This window comes from Hyalella azteca, unplaced genomic scaffold (assembly GCF_000764305.2).
Source record: "Hyalella azteca isolate HAZT.00-mixed unplaced genomic scaffold, Hazt_2.0.2 contig14447, whole genome shotgun sequence".
In the NCBI taxonomy this organism is placed as follows: domain Eukaryota; kingdom Metazoa; phylum Arthropoda; class Malacostraca; order Amphipoda; family Hyalellidae; genus Hyalella; species Hyalella azteca.
This window is the reverse complement of record NW_025944333.1, coordinates 27,319-42,798: the sequence shown is the minus strand read 5'-3', so window position 1 is coordinate 42,798 and position 15,480 is coordinate 27,319. Positions and strand designations below refer to the sequence as shown.

At 38.9% G+C, this 15,480-nt stretch overlaps 3 protein-coding genes across 3 annotated transcripts in view; all 3 read right to left on the bottom strand.

Moving 5' to 3' along the window:
- Positions 1–2,652, bottom strand: part of LOC108678373 (dynein regulatory complex protein 11-like) — a 20,010-nt gene extending 17,358 nt beyond the window's left edge. The window contains exons 1-3 of the mRNA XM_047884059.1: positions 2,642–2,652; positions 2,251–2,341; positions 1,011–1,169 (exon numbers count right to left, since the gene is read on the bottom strand). Coding sequence (XP_047740015.1) covers positions 1,011–1,169; positions 2,251–2,341; positions 2,642–2,652 — 261 coding nt within the window. The remainder of the gene's footprint in view (positions 1–1,010; positions 1,170–2,250; positions 2,342–2,641) is intronic.
- A 1,451-nt stretch (positions 2,653–4,103) lies between these two features.
- Positions 4,104–7,813, bottom strand: LOC108678377 (ADP-ribosylation factor). Its single transcript, XM_018166782.2, has 4 exons — positions 7,468–7,813; positions 7,011–7,091; positions 6,066–6,247; positions 4,104–5,731 (listed from the first exon to the last, which is right to left on the bottom strand). Exons 1-4 carry the CDS (start codon positions 7,532–7,534, stop codon positions 5,522–5,524), a joined length of 540 nt encoding a protein of 179 aa, XP_018022271.1. The 5' UTR covers positions 7,535–7,813; the 3' UTR covers positions 4,104–5,521.
- Positions 7,814–9,445: 1,632 nt separating this feature from the next.
- The window catches only part of LOC108678372 (sphingomyelin phosphodiesterase 5-like), a gene marked incomplete in the record, with an annotated part of 12,436 nt that continues 6,401 nt past the window's right edge, over positions 9,446–15,480 (bottom strand). Inside the window, 5 exon segments of the mRNA XM_047884057.1 lie at positions 9,446–10,691; positions 11,569–11,777; positions 12,686–12,830; positions 13,561–13,602; positions 14,365–14,478. Coding sequence (XP_047740013.1) covers positions 10,218–10,691; positions 11,569–11,777; positions 12,686–12,830; positions 13,561–13,602; positions 14,365–14,478 — 984 coding nt within the window.

Here is a 15,480-nt window from a genome sequence, read left to right as displayed (position 1 = left end):
GTCATGCTAGGTAAAAGACTGTTTAGTATTTTATCGTTATCAGAAGAACTGTTTGGTGATCTATACACGACGCCTATGAGGAGGCTATCTTTGCCTTTTAGATTAAGTTCGCACCACACTGATTCTCTAGCTGATGGATGTTCTGCAGATAACTTGACTTGCTGGGCCCCATAAGAGGTTCTATATGCACTTGATAACGAGCAGAGGATCATACAAAAACAATTCACAAGAAAAATACCACATTAATTTAAGCAACACAGAATACGTAAAAAATCCACAATGATGCATACATGTACAATCTCAGCAGCAAAAAACAGCAAATAACAAATTTCCATTTGACATTTCACGTTTAAATAAAGTTTATAAAATGTTGTTTCGACAAAATTAACACGCAACCAACGTGATTTCAACTGAATCAACTCGTAATCAACGTTATTGCAACTGAATCAACTCGTAATCAACGTTATTGCTCTGAATCAACATATAATCAACATGATTGCAACTGAATAAACTCGTAATCAACGTTATTGCAACTAAATCAACTCGTAATCAACGTTATTGCAACTGAATCATTTCGTAATCAACGTTATTGCTCTGAATCAACATATAATCAACATGATTGCAACTGAATAAACTCGTAATCAACGTTATTGCAACAAAATCAACTCGTAATCAACGTTGTTGCAACTGAATCAACTCGTAATCAACGTTATTGCAACGGAATCAACTCGTAGTCAACGTTGTTGCAACTGAATCATTTCGTAATCAACCCTTTTAGCGCTTTCTCATTTATGAAAAAAATGCACTATTGTGCTCGCCATGTCTGTTCGTCTGTCCGTCTATCCGTCCGTCTGTCTGTCTGTCCGTCCGTCTGTCTGTCTGTCTGTCCGTCAGTGACTTCATGTTTTCGTCGACGAGAAAATGCGCTCTCTGTCACTCACTGCAGTGAGTACTGAGTTATATTTTTCAACGTAATCTGTTTGGAATGAAGGATTAGCAGCTACTCGCACCTTTATCTCCAGGAGGCGTATGAGGCTGAGGTCGAGCTGCTGCCTGACCAGCTGCCGGCGCTGCGGCTGCTTGAGATTGTCGTGCACCGTATCCAGGCTACGAGACACGATCACGCAGCGCACGTACTGCCGCTCCAGGGCCGCGACCAGCGCACTGCGCTGCACTCAAGGAAATCAGTGGGACTGTTTAAATAGCAATGCACTTTTAGTTCTTTTGTGGGTGATCTTGACCCAGTTTGGCTAGGCATAAGGGCGTATCAGCGCTACATGCAGAAAATGTGTCAGTATTTGGACAGTGTGACTTATTCTTTTGTGTGCATTGTGCAGACAAGTGGACAAATCGCGCTGTATTTCAGCCAACAAATTCAACCGTCAAACAAGAATGACTCCACCCGCGTCAGTGAATCACATTTTGTCTTGGAAACAAAACCCTTAAAATTAAGAAAATTTATGTAGCAATGAAGTAAAAATTGCTTCGATGTTTGATTAATAATATTTCGAAAAGGCATGCATCTGGTACTGTTGACTAACTTTTCTGAGCAAGATAATATATAGATTAATGCTGCGTATTCTTCGCTCAAGAAAAAAAAATCTCAACTCAGTCATGGATATAGTATCCTAGAAACGTAAATTTATATGCATCCAACTTTCAAATCTAATTTATCTATCATTATTTATCATAGTACCGAAATTAACATTACCAGTCAGAGTTTAAGCACTGACTTTATAACATAACATAACATAATGATGTCGGCGCTGAAATGTAGGCCTGATGTGGCCTGTCACCGATTCTTTTCCTTTTCGTGCCTTGTTCATAGATCTAAACTCGTGTCATTTGACCGGATCTTTTCATGACTGGCGATAGTTTGAAGTAGCTACTAGACTTCCACCGGGTTCGATAAGGTAAACAGGGAACCGCTATTTACTTCCACTCTCTGTTTGCATTCTCTTTCACTGACTTCACTTCAAGTCCTTTTAGTGAGACGTTTCAATACAAAATGCGTTAATACAGTTCAACCGCATTGTGAAAAGGCAAGCTGTGAGCCCGCGCAGCACGCACGTCTGTCTTGTGACACGGCTCAACCGGGGACATTAGTGAAAGTAGTAATGAGGACTTGAAGGTGTAGGAGCATGTAAGGCAGTAAATAAAGATGTAAGGCAGTGAATAGAGGATACTCCAATGACTTCTATTTAACAAGATAATTCGAAGAAGAGTCCTACACGTGAGATGAAGCCAAACCTTGAACATGATGGTACGACGGAGTGCCTCGTCTTCCCGAAGGAGGTTCGCTAGCTCCTCCTGAGCCTCCTGCCACATCAGGTTGTAGGTCCTGAGGTTTAATTCCAGTTTAATTAGGATATTCCAGTTTAATTTGATATTCCAGTTATATTGATATATATTAAATTGATATTACTGTTTAATTAGGATATCTAGGATATCTTAGATACAATCCAAGATATCCTATTTGACAGATATCCTATCACTCTAGACTGGCAAAAATGCCAGTCTAGAGTGATGCTATTTCGCTTCTGGATGACATTATGCTAGTTCCTAGCTAAACAATTCTTAAAAAATTAAATCTAGCATTGTAGTTTAACTCTACGCACCTGTTTCAGCAGACACGACTTACTTGTAAGACATAATTGAGTATGATATCACTAAGCCGCTGAATTGCTTGCTCCAATGAGATTTCTCATTATATTAAAATTCATAATAAATATTACAACATTGTCTGAAATGTATGCCAACTTGTCTAGTCAGGAGATGGTGTAGCAACGTTATACCAGCTTCATTTTCGCTAGAGACGCATCGAGCGCCATTGATCAATGCTTCATTTCTCTTGGCATGATCAAGCGACATGGGAGATTCATTGGGATTTTTAGTAATTCATGTAAATTTTGACATCGCCATCAACCTATAATTTTAAAATCCAATTTCTTGCGATCTGGATAGGTTATCGAAAAATTTGTTAGTAAATCCCGTTATTTTTGCCTTTGATGTACTGCATACATTCTGTCAAATTATTACCATTTAGTACATTCCAAGTTTTTCACACAATTGGACCTAAAGTCGTATGCGTTCATGCTTTTTTTGTATCTTAATGGAAGTTAAGTCAGGGCACCTCTGAAGATACTTTTCGCCGCTAAAACTATACATCGCCTAACTCATGTTCAATCTCGTGATTTGCTGCGGTCACGTCTTATTGCTAAACCCAACGAGAATCGAGGATGACCACGATTTCTTCGGAGGTAATTTGTCAACCTAAGCTCCAAATGAATGCAACAGTTAATATTTTGCAAGCTTTACCTCAACATCGACAGCAAAATTGACCCTATCAAAATTTAGAGTCGCCCCAGCTTCTGGTACCCCAAATCAGAAACTGGGGCGACTCTAAATTTTGTTAGGAGAGTTCCTTAAAAGTCAACGAAACGTACTTGAGAGCACCAACGCTTTCTATGAGTGCATCCCCTGCAATGAGCAAGTAAGAAAGTGCGAGCGAACTAACATTATTACTTTAATTCTATGAGAGCGGGTAGTTCTTGTTAAAGTGTTTCCGTGTAGCTGAAGCTGAAGCTAAATAGTTTTGTACTGGGTAAAGTGCAAAGATTAAATTAACGTGTCAGAGACTTCAGAAGACTGAGAAGTTATAAATAGGAATTATTGCAATGCTGATGTAATTCGAGAATAGTGAGAAATAATTCATTCGTTGTTACGATAACCGGTGTGATGCCGGTTCATTTATTTGAAGGGATGCCAATTCCATACCGCGATACCAATTCTACGATTTATGTTCTCATATTAAATTAATTAATTTTCTTAAATTGTGTTAACTGTTAATCTCGCGGTTTATCGTTCGTGTATATAATTCTTTAATATAAATTTATTAAAAGGGTCAATAACTTAAACCTCGGCAATCAGGAGCGTCGCAATCCTTGACTCGGGAGCTTCACTAATCGAGGTTATAAACTTCGTTACCAAAAATGGCATTACTAATAACATGAGGTATTAAATAAATCAATACAGCACAAATCAAAAAAATTTATCATTGAATGTAAATAAATTAAGAATCTGATTTAAGGTTATCATCATTTTTTTCTTCAAATTCGGCTAAACGATAAGTCACTAGAGTGATGCTATTTCGCTTCTAGATGAGAATATACTATTTTCTCGCTAAACAATTGAAAAAATTAAATCTAGCTTTGTAGTTACTTTAAATCTACCCACCTATTTCCGCAGGCACGACTTACTTGTAAGACATAGCTGAGTATATCACTGAGTAGTTAAATCTGTGTGTAGCCTCGCGAATATTAGGTAAGTTGGTCCGAGTGACGAGTTGATTGTTCACTGTACAGTGATGCTTGTTAACGTTTTCTTAATAAATAGTGCATTATCGGTGAAAATTGTGATTAAAATGAGGTCTAATCATCGCCAATTACAACCAGCCACGTATAAATGATCACTATAAATAAAATCTTGCATAGCAATCGCAGTCGTGAACACTAAAGCTAGGCGTCCCTCAGTTGCATAGACGCTGCTTTCGTCTCCATGGCAACGCGCTGCTACCGGCTGTTGTTTGTTGACAATACGTGTTCAAACAAATTAAAAATAATATTATTGTTGCCAATATAATATAATACGATTTATTTTGCCGACTATATATGATCAGCATTCATATGAAAACATCCAGTCGAATCTTAGGCGATCTAAGTCATGATTTGTCACTCACAAAAGTCTCGATCGATATCTATACACATTCCACAAGCATTCATAATTTTCCGGGCACGACAAAATAAGAGAGCGGTAAGAAAAGTTACGTAGTTAATCAATTTAATAATTTCGAATGGGTTAATAAATCTCACTTTATTTAATAATAAAATACCCTTACAACATCACTCCTGGATACTCGTAGGTGCCTGTACAAAGATTGCTCTTTTAAACTCGTATGGTTATTTAGTTGAACCAGTTTAGTCTTAAATTCATGTTTATTAAGCTTGCAAATTTTAATAGAAGAATGCAAATAAGACTAGCAAAACGTGGGAGTTAGTAGATAAGTGCTTTGCAGTACTGTGAAAATAGCTAAATTCTGTATTGGTTGATTAATATAGGTTCTTTGCTGAAAACTTCAGAGATTGAACGATTAATTGCGTTTTCCATAGAATGATGGAAAAATATTCGAAATGGGGAAACACATGAATCTGATATAGAGCAGATAATATATCAGATCATATTTACTTGAAAAAAATACTTGCGCATTGGACAACGAAAAAATTAACGTCAATACCATTCCTTGGTGCTAATAACAGTAAATATTCACTCGTAATTCCGAGCTTAATGTGATGAGCCAGCCACTCTAGCCAATATATACATCAAGACACTTTTTGGTGGTAATACGTATAAATATTCAGGCGTAATTTAGAGCTTAATGTGCTGAGCCAGCCACTCTAGTCTATACATCAATACCATTCATTGGTGCTAATACCTACAGATAATTAATTAATTTAATCGTAATTTAGAGCTTGATGTGCTGAGCCAGCCACTCCAGCCCTTCAATAAGACCGGTATGCGTGATGGCAACGCAGGGCTCGCAGTGATAGTCCCGGCGTCCGGCATCCGGCAAACGTAGCGCCCGCAGCACAGCGTCCGCGCTTGCGGCTTGCGGCATGTCTTGTTTGTTGGCCCACACCAGGACCGGAACATTGCGGAGCTCGTCCGATGTCAGCTGAAAATGTTAATCAACTATTCAAATCCGTCTGAAGTTTTGGATGCTCATCGTGTTTCACTAATTCGAGGTATGAGTTGATTAAAATAGGTTAATACATAGACCAGAGCTCGAAGCGATCGAGTGGTCAAGAGAACTAAGATCATAGCAGCGAATTGAGGGTTTAAAACACGCAACTAATTGTGTAGGTTCTGGTCAAACTTGGCATGGAGGCAAGGTGGTTTAGAATCGGCGACTGGCCAACATAATCAAAGCTGTCACCCCAAGATATAACATCGAAATATATCACTTAAATAAAAAATATTTTCTCAAGAATACCGGGAATGGAACTCACGGCAGTGTAAATTTCATTCCTAGCCTCTACAAGTCTCGACGTGTCGCTTGAGTCCACGACGAAGATGACGGCGTTGGCGTTCTGGTAGTAGTGGCGCCACAGCCCGCGCAGCTGCCCCTGACCTCCTACATCCCACACGGTGAGTGCCAGGTTCTTGTATTCTACGGTCTCGACGTTGAAACCTAGCGACGAAATGATAAAGATGATTCACGGATGAATTGATTGTACAACTTCGAATTCTACTCCTGACCACTTCAACAGATTCTCTCACTCAAAAGACTACCTTTACTCTAGTTAATACCTAGAGACACTGTTTTATTTTGACAAATTAATCTAATCTAGCCACGAATCATACTACTGGCCATTGTCTCAAATTCTCTCACTCAACAATCGCAATAATCAGAAACCTAAAACTGGATTCGTCAGCAAAAATTTATGGCAAAATTATTATTTTAATTGTGTCATCGTCATTGTTTTTCATTTCGATTTAGGCTGATGTGAAGTTACATTAAAATACATGGAATGTTTTCGCGCGTCAGACAACTTTGTAGTTGAAAAGATTCACGATCTTACATTGTGGCTATGGAATGATTTAAACTCACTGATCGTGGGGGTGGAACGATTTCATTTCACCAATCACGGATATGAAACGAGTTCATCTCACCGATCGTGAAGATGGAACGATTTCAACTAACCGATCATGGAAATGGTCATATGGAATGATTTCATCTCACCGATCGGGATGATGAAACGATTTCACCTCACTGAACGAGATGATGGCAAAATTTATCTTACCTGTCACCTGAAACGATTTCATCTCATATGTGGTGGAGGAGAAGTAATTTTAAGTCACCGATTGTGAAGACGAAACGATTTCAACTCACCGTTCGTGGGATGGAACGATTACACCTGATCGATCGAGATAATGAAACGATTTCAACTCACCGATCGTGGGGATGGAGGTTACGACCTCGCCGAGCTTGAGCTTGTAAAGAATTGTTGTTTTTCCAGCGCCGTCCAGACCGACTGGAAATCCAAATGTACAATAAGTCTACGTTGAATTAGCACATAAGAATTTTTAACATCACACTAATTGGATTTAAATTTTCTATATACCAGCACTTTAAAAAGCATTGCCGTAAAAGGACCATAGGTCAAAAGCTTCGAAAATCTCAATATGATGAACTCAACAGGAAATAAGTTTCACATGAGATTTCAAGCATCATTTGAATACGGCAAAAAGAAACTATTGACCCAATAACTAATTAATATATAAAAATGGTAAAAAGTAAAGCCGTATAAAATCATTATAATTCCCAAAAGTTTGGGCTTATTAAATCTGAATAGTATTTCCTCGCCTGGCATATGTTATTTTATATAATTTATGGAGATAATAACTTACTCATGAGTATCCTGCAAGGAGTTTTTCCGTAGACTAGTGAGTAGATGCGACTTAGAAGCAGGCCCATACCGGCGTTATTCGAATTATTAACAAATCACGCAACCTTAAGATAGTTTAAATTAACAGCACAATCGGTTTCCTACGATCAGTTCGTACAAATAAATTTAAATACAGTTTTTCGCTATGCTGGAATGTTTATTTCAGTGCCGTTATTAGACAAAATAATTACCGTTTAATCAATTGATCATCAAGAAACAGTTATCATAAAAACAGTTACCAATGTACTTAATTATGTCACTGCTACAATAAAATTATGATCAGCTGCTTGTATGGGTCGAGGGTAAGGCTGTCCCGTAGTATACATCGCTGCCGCTGTACCTCGCGCGCTTTATAGCATTTAAGTTCCACGCTGGAGCTGCCGCGTTGGAAGGTGAGTCACCGATAACTAAACTGTTACTTTTAATTCCTATCGTTCTTGTGGGAATAAAATTAGAGTTGACAAATTTTACAACTTATATGTTAGTTTTTGCATGCATTATTCGAGTACTTAACCATTAACGCAGTGAATATTGATTACATTTGTATGCAACATATGAGTCAGACATTGCATCACGATTCGTTGTCGTGACGACAGAGGGAGGGTCACCGTCGATACGGGCACTATCGCGTCATCGCTAATCTCTTTATGGGACGAGTGTTAGATCTGATAGTTGAACTGTGCATCACTTCCCTTATTTCGTTGAAATTAACAGAGCAAGGAAGTTTTGCCTCTAAATTGCAAGTGAAAGAGATCCATTTGTATTGGAAGAATGTAAAGTTTGGTGATCGTAATGAAGCAAAAACAAGCATATATGGTGTTAATAGCATATGTGGCTACATCAAATGCGGCTCTATGTGAAATTGGTGATGCCAATTTGTTACTCTGACAATTTTTACTCTTACACTAAAAATGTTTTGCGGCTTCACTGAGTGTTTTATCGTTTTATTTAGAATGCTTTCAAATTTTTAGCAATTTGTTATGCTTTTCATGGAAAATTTTTCAATCTAGGCCATTTTAATTTTTGTATTATTTGACCTCAAGCCAACTCGAGAAAACAACAGAAAAACAAGAAAGCAAGCGCGCGAATATTGATAGAACAGTGGATAATTTTGTACTCTACCGAGAGAAAACAATCTAAAATATAACATAGAAAATTGTAATCTGCTTGTAAGAAAGAGCAGAACTAAAACTGGTTGTCATTCCTAGACGGACAATAAAAAATGTGAGTGGGTCGACAGAGAAGAAAATTAACTAATTACTTACCCTCCTATTAACATCAACAGGATAAATAGAAAGCCAATTTCATAACAAACTTTATTCAGAAGAAGTTCAGCTTTCATAGCATCAGAGTAAGATAAACTTTTATAAATGACCTCATAGGTACCTTTATAAACTCAATGAGATAATATATAATAGAAGTAAGTCATGCTTTGAAAATGGATAAATTATGATTAAGTCAACCTGGATTTGTAGGATTCACAACAAATAGAAATAATCTACGATATGCGCTTAAAAGTAGAGGGAACTAAATCATTCCCGTCTTTTGGTTTTTAATACGTTTGTTTATTGTGTTAACTCCACGACCTATATGATATGCTTAAAACATTAATTGTTCTTTATATAGCAGTTATTATGAAAAAGAGCAGCATAAATGCCACATGCTCTAATTACAGTAGTATAATTAGCGCAGGCAATAATAGCGAGAGACTAAGTCGTTCAGAACCACGATGGCATAAGTACCAATTTCAAAGCTGCTGAATTACACCTAACATCTACGGAACCTACGAGTTAGTTTAGCTACAGGACATTCAATTGACAGTATAAGAGAGCGCAGCAGCAGCCTGACTTTCTTCAAGTTCCCTCATGGCAAATGACGTTGAAATAACATTGATTACGCGTTAATTTTGTTGAAACAACGTTGATTTCGTTGAAACAACGTTCATTTCTTTGGAACAACGTTCGATCAATTTTATTTCAACGTAGATATCTAGTGTGAATCATATCTTCAGTCACCGACGAAGCAACATGAGCCCAAGGCTTAAATGAATAATGAATTATAAAGAGTTTTACTGAGTGCGTGATTATGTTTAACGATCGTCAATTGGAGGCCGCGGCCGTTCTTTCACTGGCGACATTAAGTATTATTTGTGACCGCATTTCTTGCCATTGGCTTTGTAACTAAACAAGAAGTATCACCTCACAATCTTTCCTAGAGGATACCAAGTTATAAGTTTACTTAAAACTTAAATGGCTATTATGTATAGTCTACTTAGTTCTACATAGTTTTTTTGTTTAGTATTATTTTTGCGCATCACCGTGTCCGCTCCTTAGTTAATGCTTAGCACGGGCAATATTGCATCAAATTTGTTTAAATCTGGAAACATACAAATAACAACTTCGGAATTTGTGTCGACGTAACTACTCACATATAACACGGTTTTTTCGGAAAATCATTATCATCAAGCGCTTGAAGTTCTAAAATTAATCATCGCCAATTCTAGACTCCGTTTAGCTAAAATTTGTAAGTAAGTGAACGCATTCTGCAACGTAAGGAATGTGATCAGTCATACTGCTAAGGACAGTAGGGAATGTCTTCGTATTCTGCAGTCATATCAAGGTTTTGTAGATACTTAAACTTGTATAGCGTAAGGAATGTGAACAGTCAGACTGCTAAGGACAGAAGGGAATGTGTTTGAAATCTGCAGTCATATTAAGGTTTTGTAGATACTTTAACTTGTATAGCGTAAGGAATGTGGTCAGTCATACTACTAAGGACAGTAGGGAACCAAACGCTCTCAATGACAGGCAAGTCAGCTTCTTCAAGCTCTTCGTATTTCTTGCCGTAGAGTTTCTCAAATCCTGATACCTCATCATCATTACGATCCTTTTGATTCGCTGCTGTCTTGTTTTCTTGTAGAGACCCTCGGCAACCATCCTCCAGCAAATTAGCATAAGTTTTCTCTGTATTTGACAAACTTTTACTCTCCATAGATTTCGCGGTTTTTCCCATATGACCTGCGGTAACATCAAGTTTGATTCCAGCCTCGGTGAGGTCATTGGATATACTCTTTGTCCTGCGCAACAAGAGTCTGTCAATTCTTCGTAGTCCCCCCCATGCCTTGGCACGCACCGTCCCGTCGTCGTCAGGCACGGGCTCGCAGCTCATCAGGTCATATGTGTGAGCCTGCCAAACATTCGAAGTAAACAATTAAATGCGTGAAGTAGGTCATAAGTGCGAGCCTGCCAAACATTTAAAGAAAAGAATTAAATGCGTGAAGTAGGTCATAAGTGTGAGCCTGCCAAACATTAAGTGCTTCACTATGGAGGTGATAGTGCTTCACTATGGAGGTGATAGTGCTTCACTATGGAGGTGATAGTGCTTCACTGGAGGTAGAGACCTGTCAGGGGCCGCCATGCCGTGAATGACATCGATTTGGCAACTTACCCAGATAATTATTTTCAGTGAATATGCTTCAAAATAATATATTTTTGTAAGACAATTATAGATTTTTTGTAAGACTAGCCTGCCAAACATTAAAATAGACTAATAAATGCGTGAATAATTCGGGTCGTGCGTGCGAGTCTACCAACCATTCAAGTAAATGAGTTTAACTTATCTATCGCAGGGTGGGAGTCACGCATGCCAAGGCTAACACGAATGTTTTTCGTGGATTGAGAATGAATCCCAGAAATATCGTAGTGAGATTAGGTCGTGTTGGGAAGTAATAATGCAAATTATCCTAAAGCACATTTCGCTAGACGTATGCTCATTCATATAAAATTGTATGACATCTAAAACAGAAAATAAGTTTAACTTCCGATATCGAGATACAGGAGTTTGAAATTTGAAACTCGAAGCAGAGATTCTTCATTGTTAGGGACGATTACACTAGGTTGCAATAAATACAAATAACGTGACATTTATCGTCTGGGCTCTGACAATATAAGCACAGCGACGATTCTTTATTGCAGCTAACGTCTTTCTTTAACGCATTTGATGGCATACAGGATATAAAAAACAGATCTAAACTCCGGTATTTTTCATACGTAATCAGCCGTACCTCAACATCAGCATCGATGACAAAGAAGCGACGTTGCACGTCATCTCTAAGTACGTCAGCGAAGATCTCGTGGTCGACGACGTTGTGATGATACATCTTCTTCTGACGCATCTCCGTGCCTACAGCCCACGGCTGGTCCTCTCCCGGCCCCACGCGACACGCGTCCAGGTACTCCCCCCACATGGGGTGATCCTGCAGTGGCCGGTCCGCTGGAAGTAGGAAGGAAATTACGATACTTTAAAGCTACAATATTAAAGGTTACTGTACAATATTAGAGGTTACGGTACAATGTTAGAGGTTACGGTACAATATTAGAGGTTACAGTACAATATTAGAGGTTACGGTACAATATTACAGGTTACGGTACAATATTAGAGATTACGGTACAATATTAGAGGTTACAGTACAATATTAGAGGTTACGGTACAATATTACAGGTTACGGTACAATATTAGAGGTTACGGTACAATATTAAAGGTTACGGTACAATATTAGAAGTTTCGGTACAATATTAGAGGTTACGGTACAATATTATAGGTTACGGTACAATATTAGAGGTTACGGTACAATATTAGAGGTTACGTAGTCATCCCTAACGAGGTCGAAAAGGTAGTTATTAAAGGTTACGATACAATATTAGAGGCTACGTAGTTATTCTGTACGGCACTTAGCTGATAGACCGGAAAAATCCTGATAGTTCGCCAGAATAGGAGAATTATTCTATTTTTTTGTAAGTCTGGGTAACTGAGAAGTTAGCCAAAAATTCTGATAATTTACCGCTCAAATAAGCAAATTATTTCACGGTTTCTGAAGTAAAGATCGGCTGAAAATAGAAGAAACTTTAATAATTAATGCGGTAATGTAAGAATAATTGTATTCATTCTTTACGACCGCAATTAATCTTCATTTTGATGCGATGCTGGAAAGAAAAAGATGGCGCTGTCATAAAGAAGAAGAAATCGCAGAATAACTGTAGAAATTCGAGTTACTTTGGAGATTCGGCGTGGCGAAATTATTACGACTACTGAAGGAGAAGGTAGTCTCCCACATTTACGATTTGGCTATTGCGTTACACGATTTAGGAAGGAACAAAAGCAACCACAGAGCAGCCCTTCACCAGGAGAAATGTTGTCGCCATTAAAGTCTCCCCCGTAAATGGTACACAGGATCTGCTCGCCGGCGTCCAAAGTGTCTTTGATGAACGCCTCGGTCCAGCCCTGGGCCTCCGTGGCGGCGGCGGCGAGAAGCGTCTCGTTGTAGGCCTGCGGTGAATACGTTGGTACATAATAAAATAATACCTTATGATATATTATTATATAGTAATGGGAATATATATAAATTAAATATATGTATTACCTCAGAAGGCGTACGTACAACGAGTGCTCTTAGATGTTCAATAACAAAAAAATATATATAACTCAGTACTCACTGCAGCGAGTGACAGAGAGCGCATTTTCTCGTCGACCAAAACGTGAAGTCACGGACGGACAGAAAGACAGACGGACGGACGGACATGGCGAGCACAATAGCGCCTTTTTTCATGAGAAAATGCGCTACAAATAATAATAATGGTGTGAGCGATTGATTTCTTTTCAAGAATACAGATATTTTACATAGGCACAAAAACGATCCAACAGTTTAGCGGAAACGATAGATTTCGGGAATTTGGCCTAAAATATTTAAAATTTAAGGGCTGGTTTGGCACAGTCCGTTCTTAAATTGGTTACACAGTCAATTATAAGACTCCTTCACTAATAAGGTTTCTCTGAAACTCTCTCGTAAATGAAATAAACAGAAATAACTTTGGGTTTATTCCAGCTATCAAATTGCGATGGGACCCAATTTTCACAGAATTTGTGGACCAGCATAGTAAGTTATTGCGAAGGGAAAGGGAATCATGTTCATATCTTCATTCAACTGTTCACTTAAGTAATTAACCCATGTCTATTCTTATTATGAGTATTGGAAACAAATATTAGACCATGGCATTACCTGATTGTGGACATTGGTGACGTAAACGACAGCTCCTGGCTTCTGTACAGATAAGAAACAACGAGTGTTATATTTCATTTATATGCATAGAATCTCAATTAATATTTAAATTAGCAAAGAGTCTTTTCCTGTCCATTGAGCCATGATTCAAGCCATCTCTTTAAGTTTAATTAAAATTATTAAATAAACTTTTAATCCCGAATTCTTTAAATATTAAAGCATAGAGTTTGAAAACTTAAGCTAAACTTCATTGGGCTAACGAGCACAAAATGTGCTCTGGTTTTGTTTTCCTGCCCAGGAAGGAAATATTTATTTTTGGATTGGCAACATAAAGTGAGCAAGGCTAGGGAAAGTAGACTCTTGTTGTCTAGAGAGTTGTTGTCTGCATAGTTGATTGTTATTTGCTTAGTTCACAAAGTTTACTGTTGTCTTCTTGGTTGCATGGTAGATTGTTGCCCGCATAGTTCACAAAGTTTACTGTTGTCTACATGGTTGAAAGGTAGATTGTTGCCTGCATAGTTCTCAAAGTCTATTGTTGTCTACATGGTTGAAAGGTAGATTGTTGTCTGCATAGTTCACAAAGTTTATTATTGTCTACATGGTTGAAAGATAGATTGTTGTCAGCATAGTTTAGAAAGTAGATTATTGTCAATATGGTCACAGAGTAGACTGTCGTTTACATGGTTACAAGGTAGATTGTGGTCAATATGGTTACAAAGTAGATTGTTGTCTACATAGTATACAAAATATATTGTCGTCAATATTGTCAAAAAGTAGATTGTCGTCTACACGCTTATAACAAACCACGTGCGAGGCGTCGAGCTTGGCCAGCAGCGCGCCGTAGCAGGCGATGCGCCCCACGCTCGTGGTGCTGCTGAAGGCGCGGCAGGTCGCCGCCAAGATGGGCAGCTTCGACGCGAGGAACAATCCGCTGCCTGCGACCACCCGACCATGTCGAGAATAGGGAAAATATCCATAACGTCAGACACAAAATCATTCATGGTCATATTCTCTGACTTTTTTTTCTGCAGTTGAGACTCAAACAACGTCCCGCTGCCTACGACCACCATGTCGAGCGTAGGAAAAACATTTATAATGTCGGACACAATATCATTCATTGTCATTTTCTCCGCTAAGTGCAGGTACTCAGGCCGACGTGCACTTAAGCCGCTACGTGCACTTAGGCCGCTACGTGCACTTAAGCCGCTACGTGCACTTAGGCCGCTACGTGCACTTAAGCCGCTTCGTGCACTTCAACCGCTACGTACGTGCACTCAGGCCGCTACGAGTCCTCAAGCCACTGTGTTCATACGATAGATGATAGCGCAGCCGTTGGCCACAATTTCAATTCTTGAACTAAAGCTCTAGCAAACTCTAAGCCTAAACATGCACAACCTCAGAACTACAAAGTTGCAGACCACGAGAGAAACACCGCAAGCCAGGCATGTGGACAGAAATGGGTGTGTGGTGAACGACATATGGGCAGAAATGAGTGTGTGGTGAACGACATATGGGCAGAAATGCGTGTGTGGTGAACGGAATATGGGCAGAAATGGGTGTGTAGTGAAGGGCATGTGGGCAGAAATGGGTGATTGGTGAACGACATATGGGAACGAACTCCTCGAAATTGACTGGAGATCTGAGTTCCTGGAATTAAACGCCGAAACAATGTACAACAAACTATGCGAAGTATTACTGCAGGTATGCGAGCATCACACGCCGGAAAAAACGACCTCCAAACGTCACATAATTCCGAGGGACAGACGGATCCTTATGAGAAAACGAGCGAGCTTGAACAACCAGATAACGGCTGCCTCCGGGAATATAGAGAGGCAGAGGCTGGAACATCTAAAGGTTAAAATTAAGGAAACTGAACGACAGTTGCAGGACTCACACGAGGCCGAGCAACAAATTGCAGAG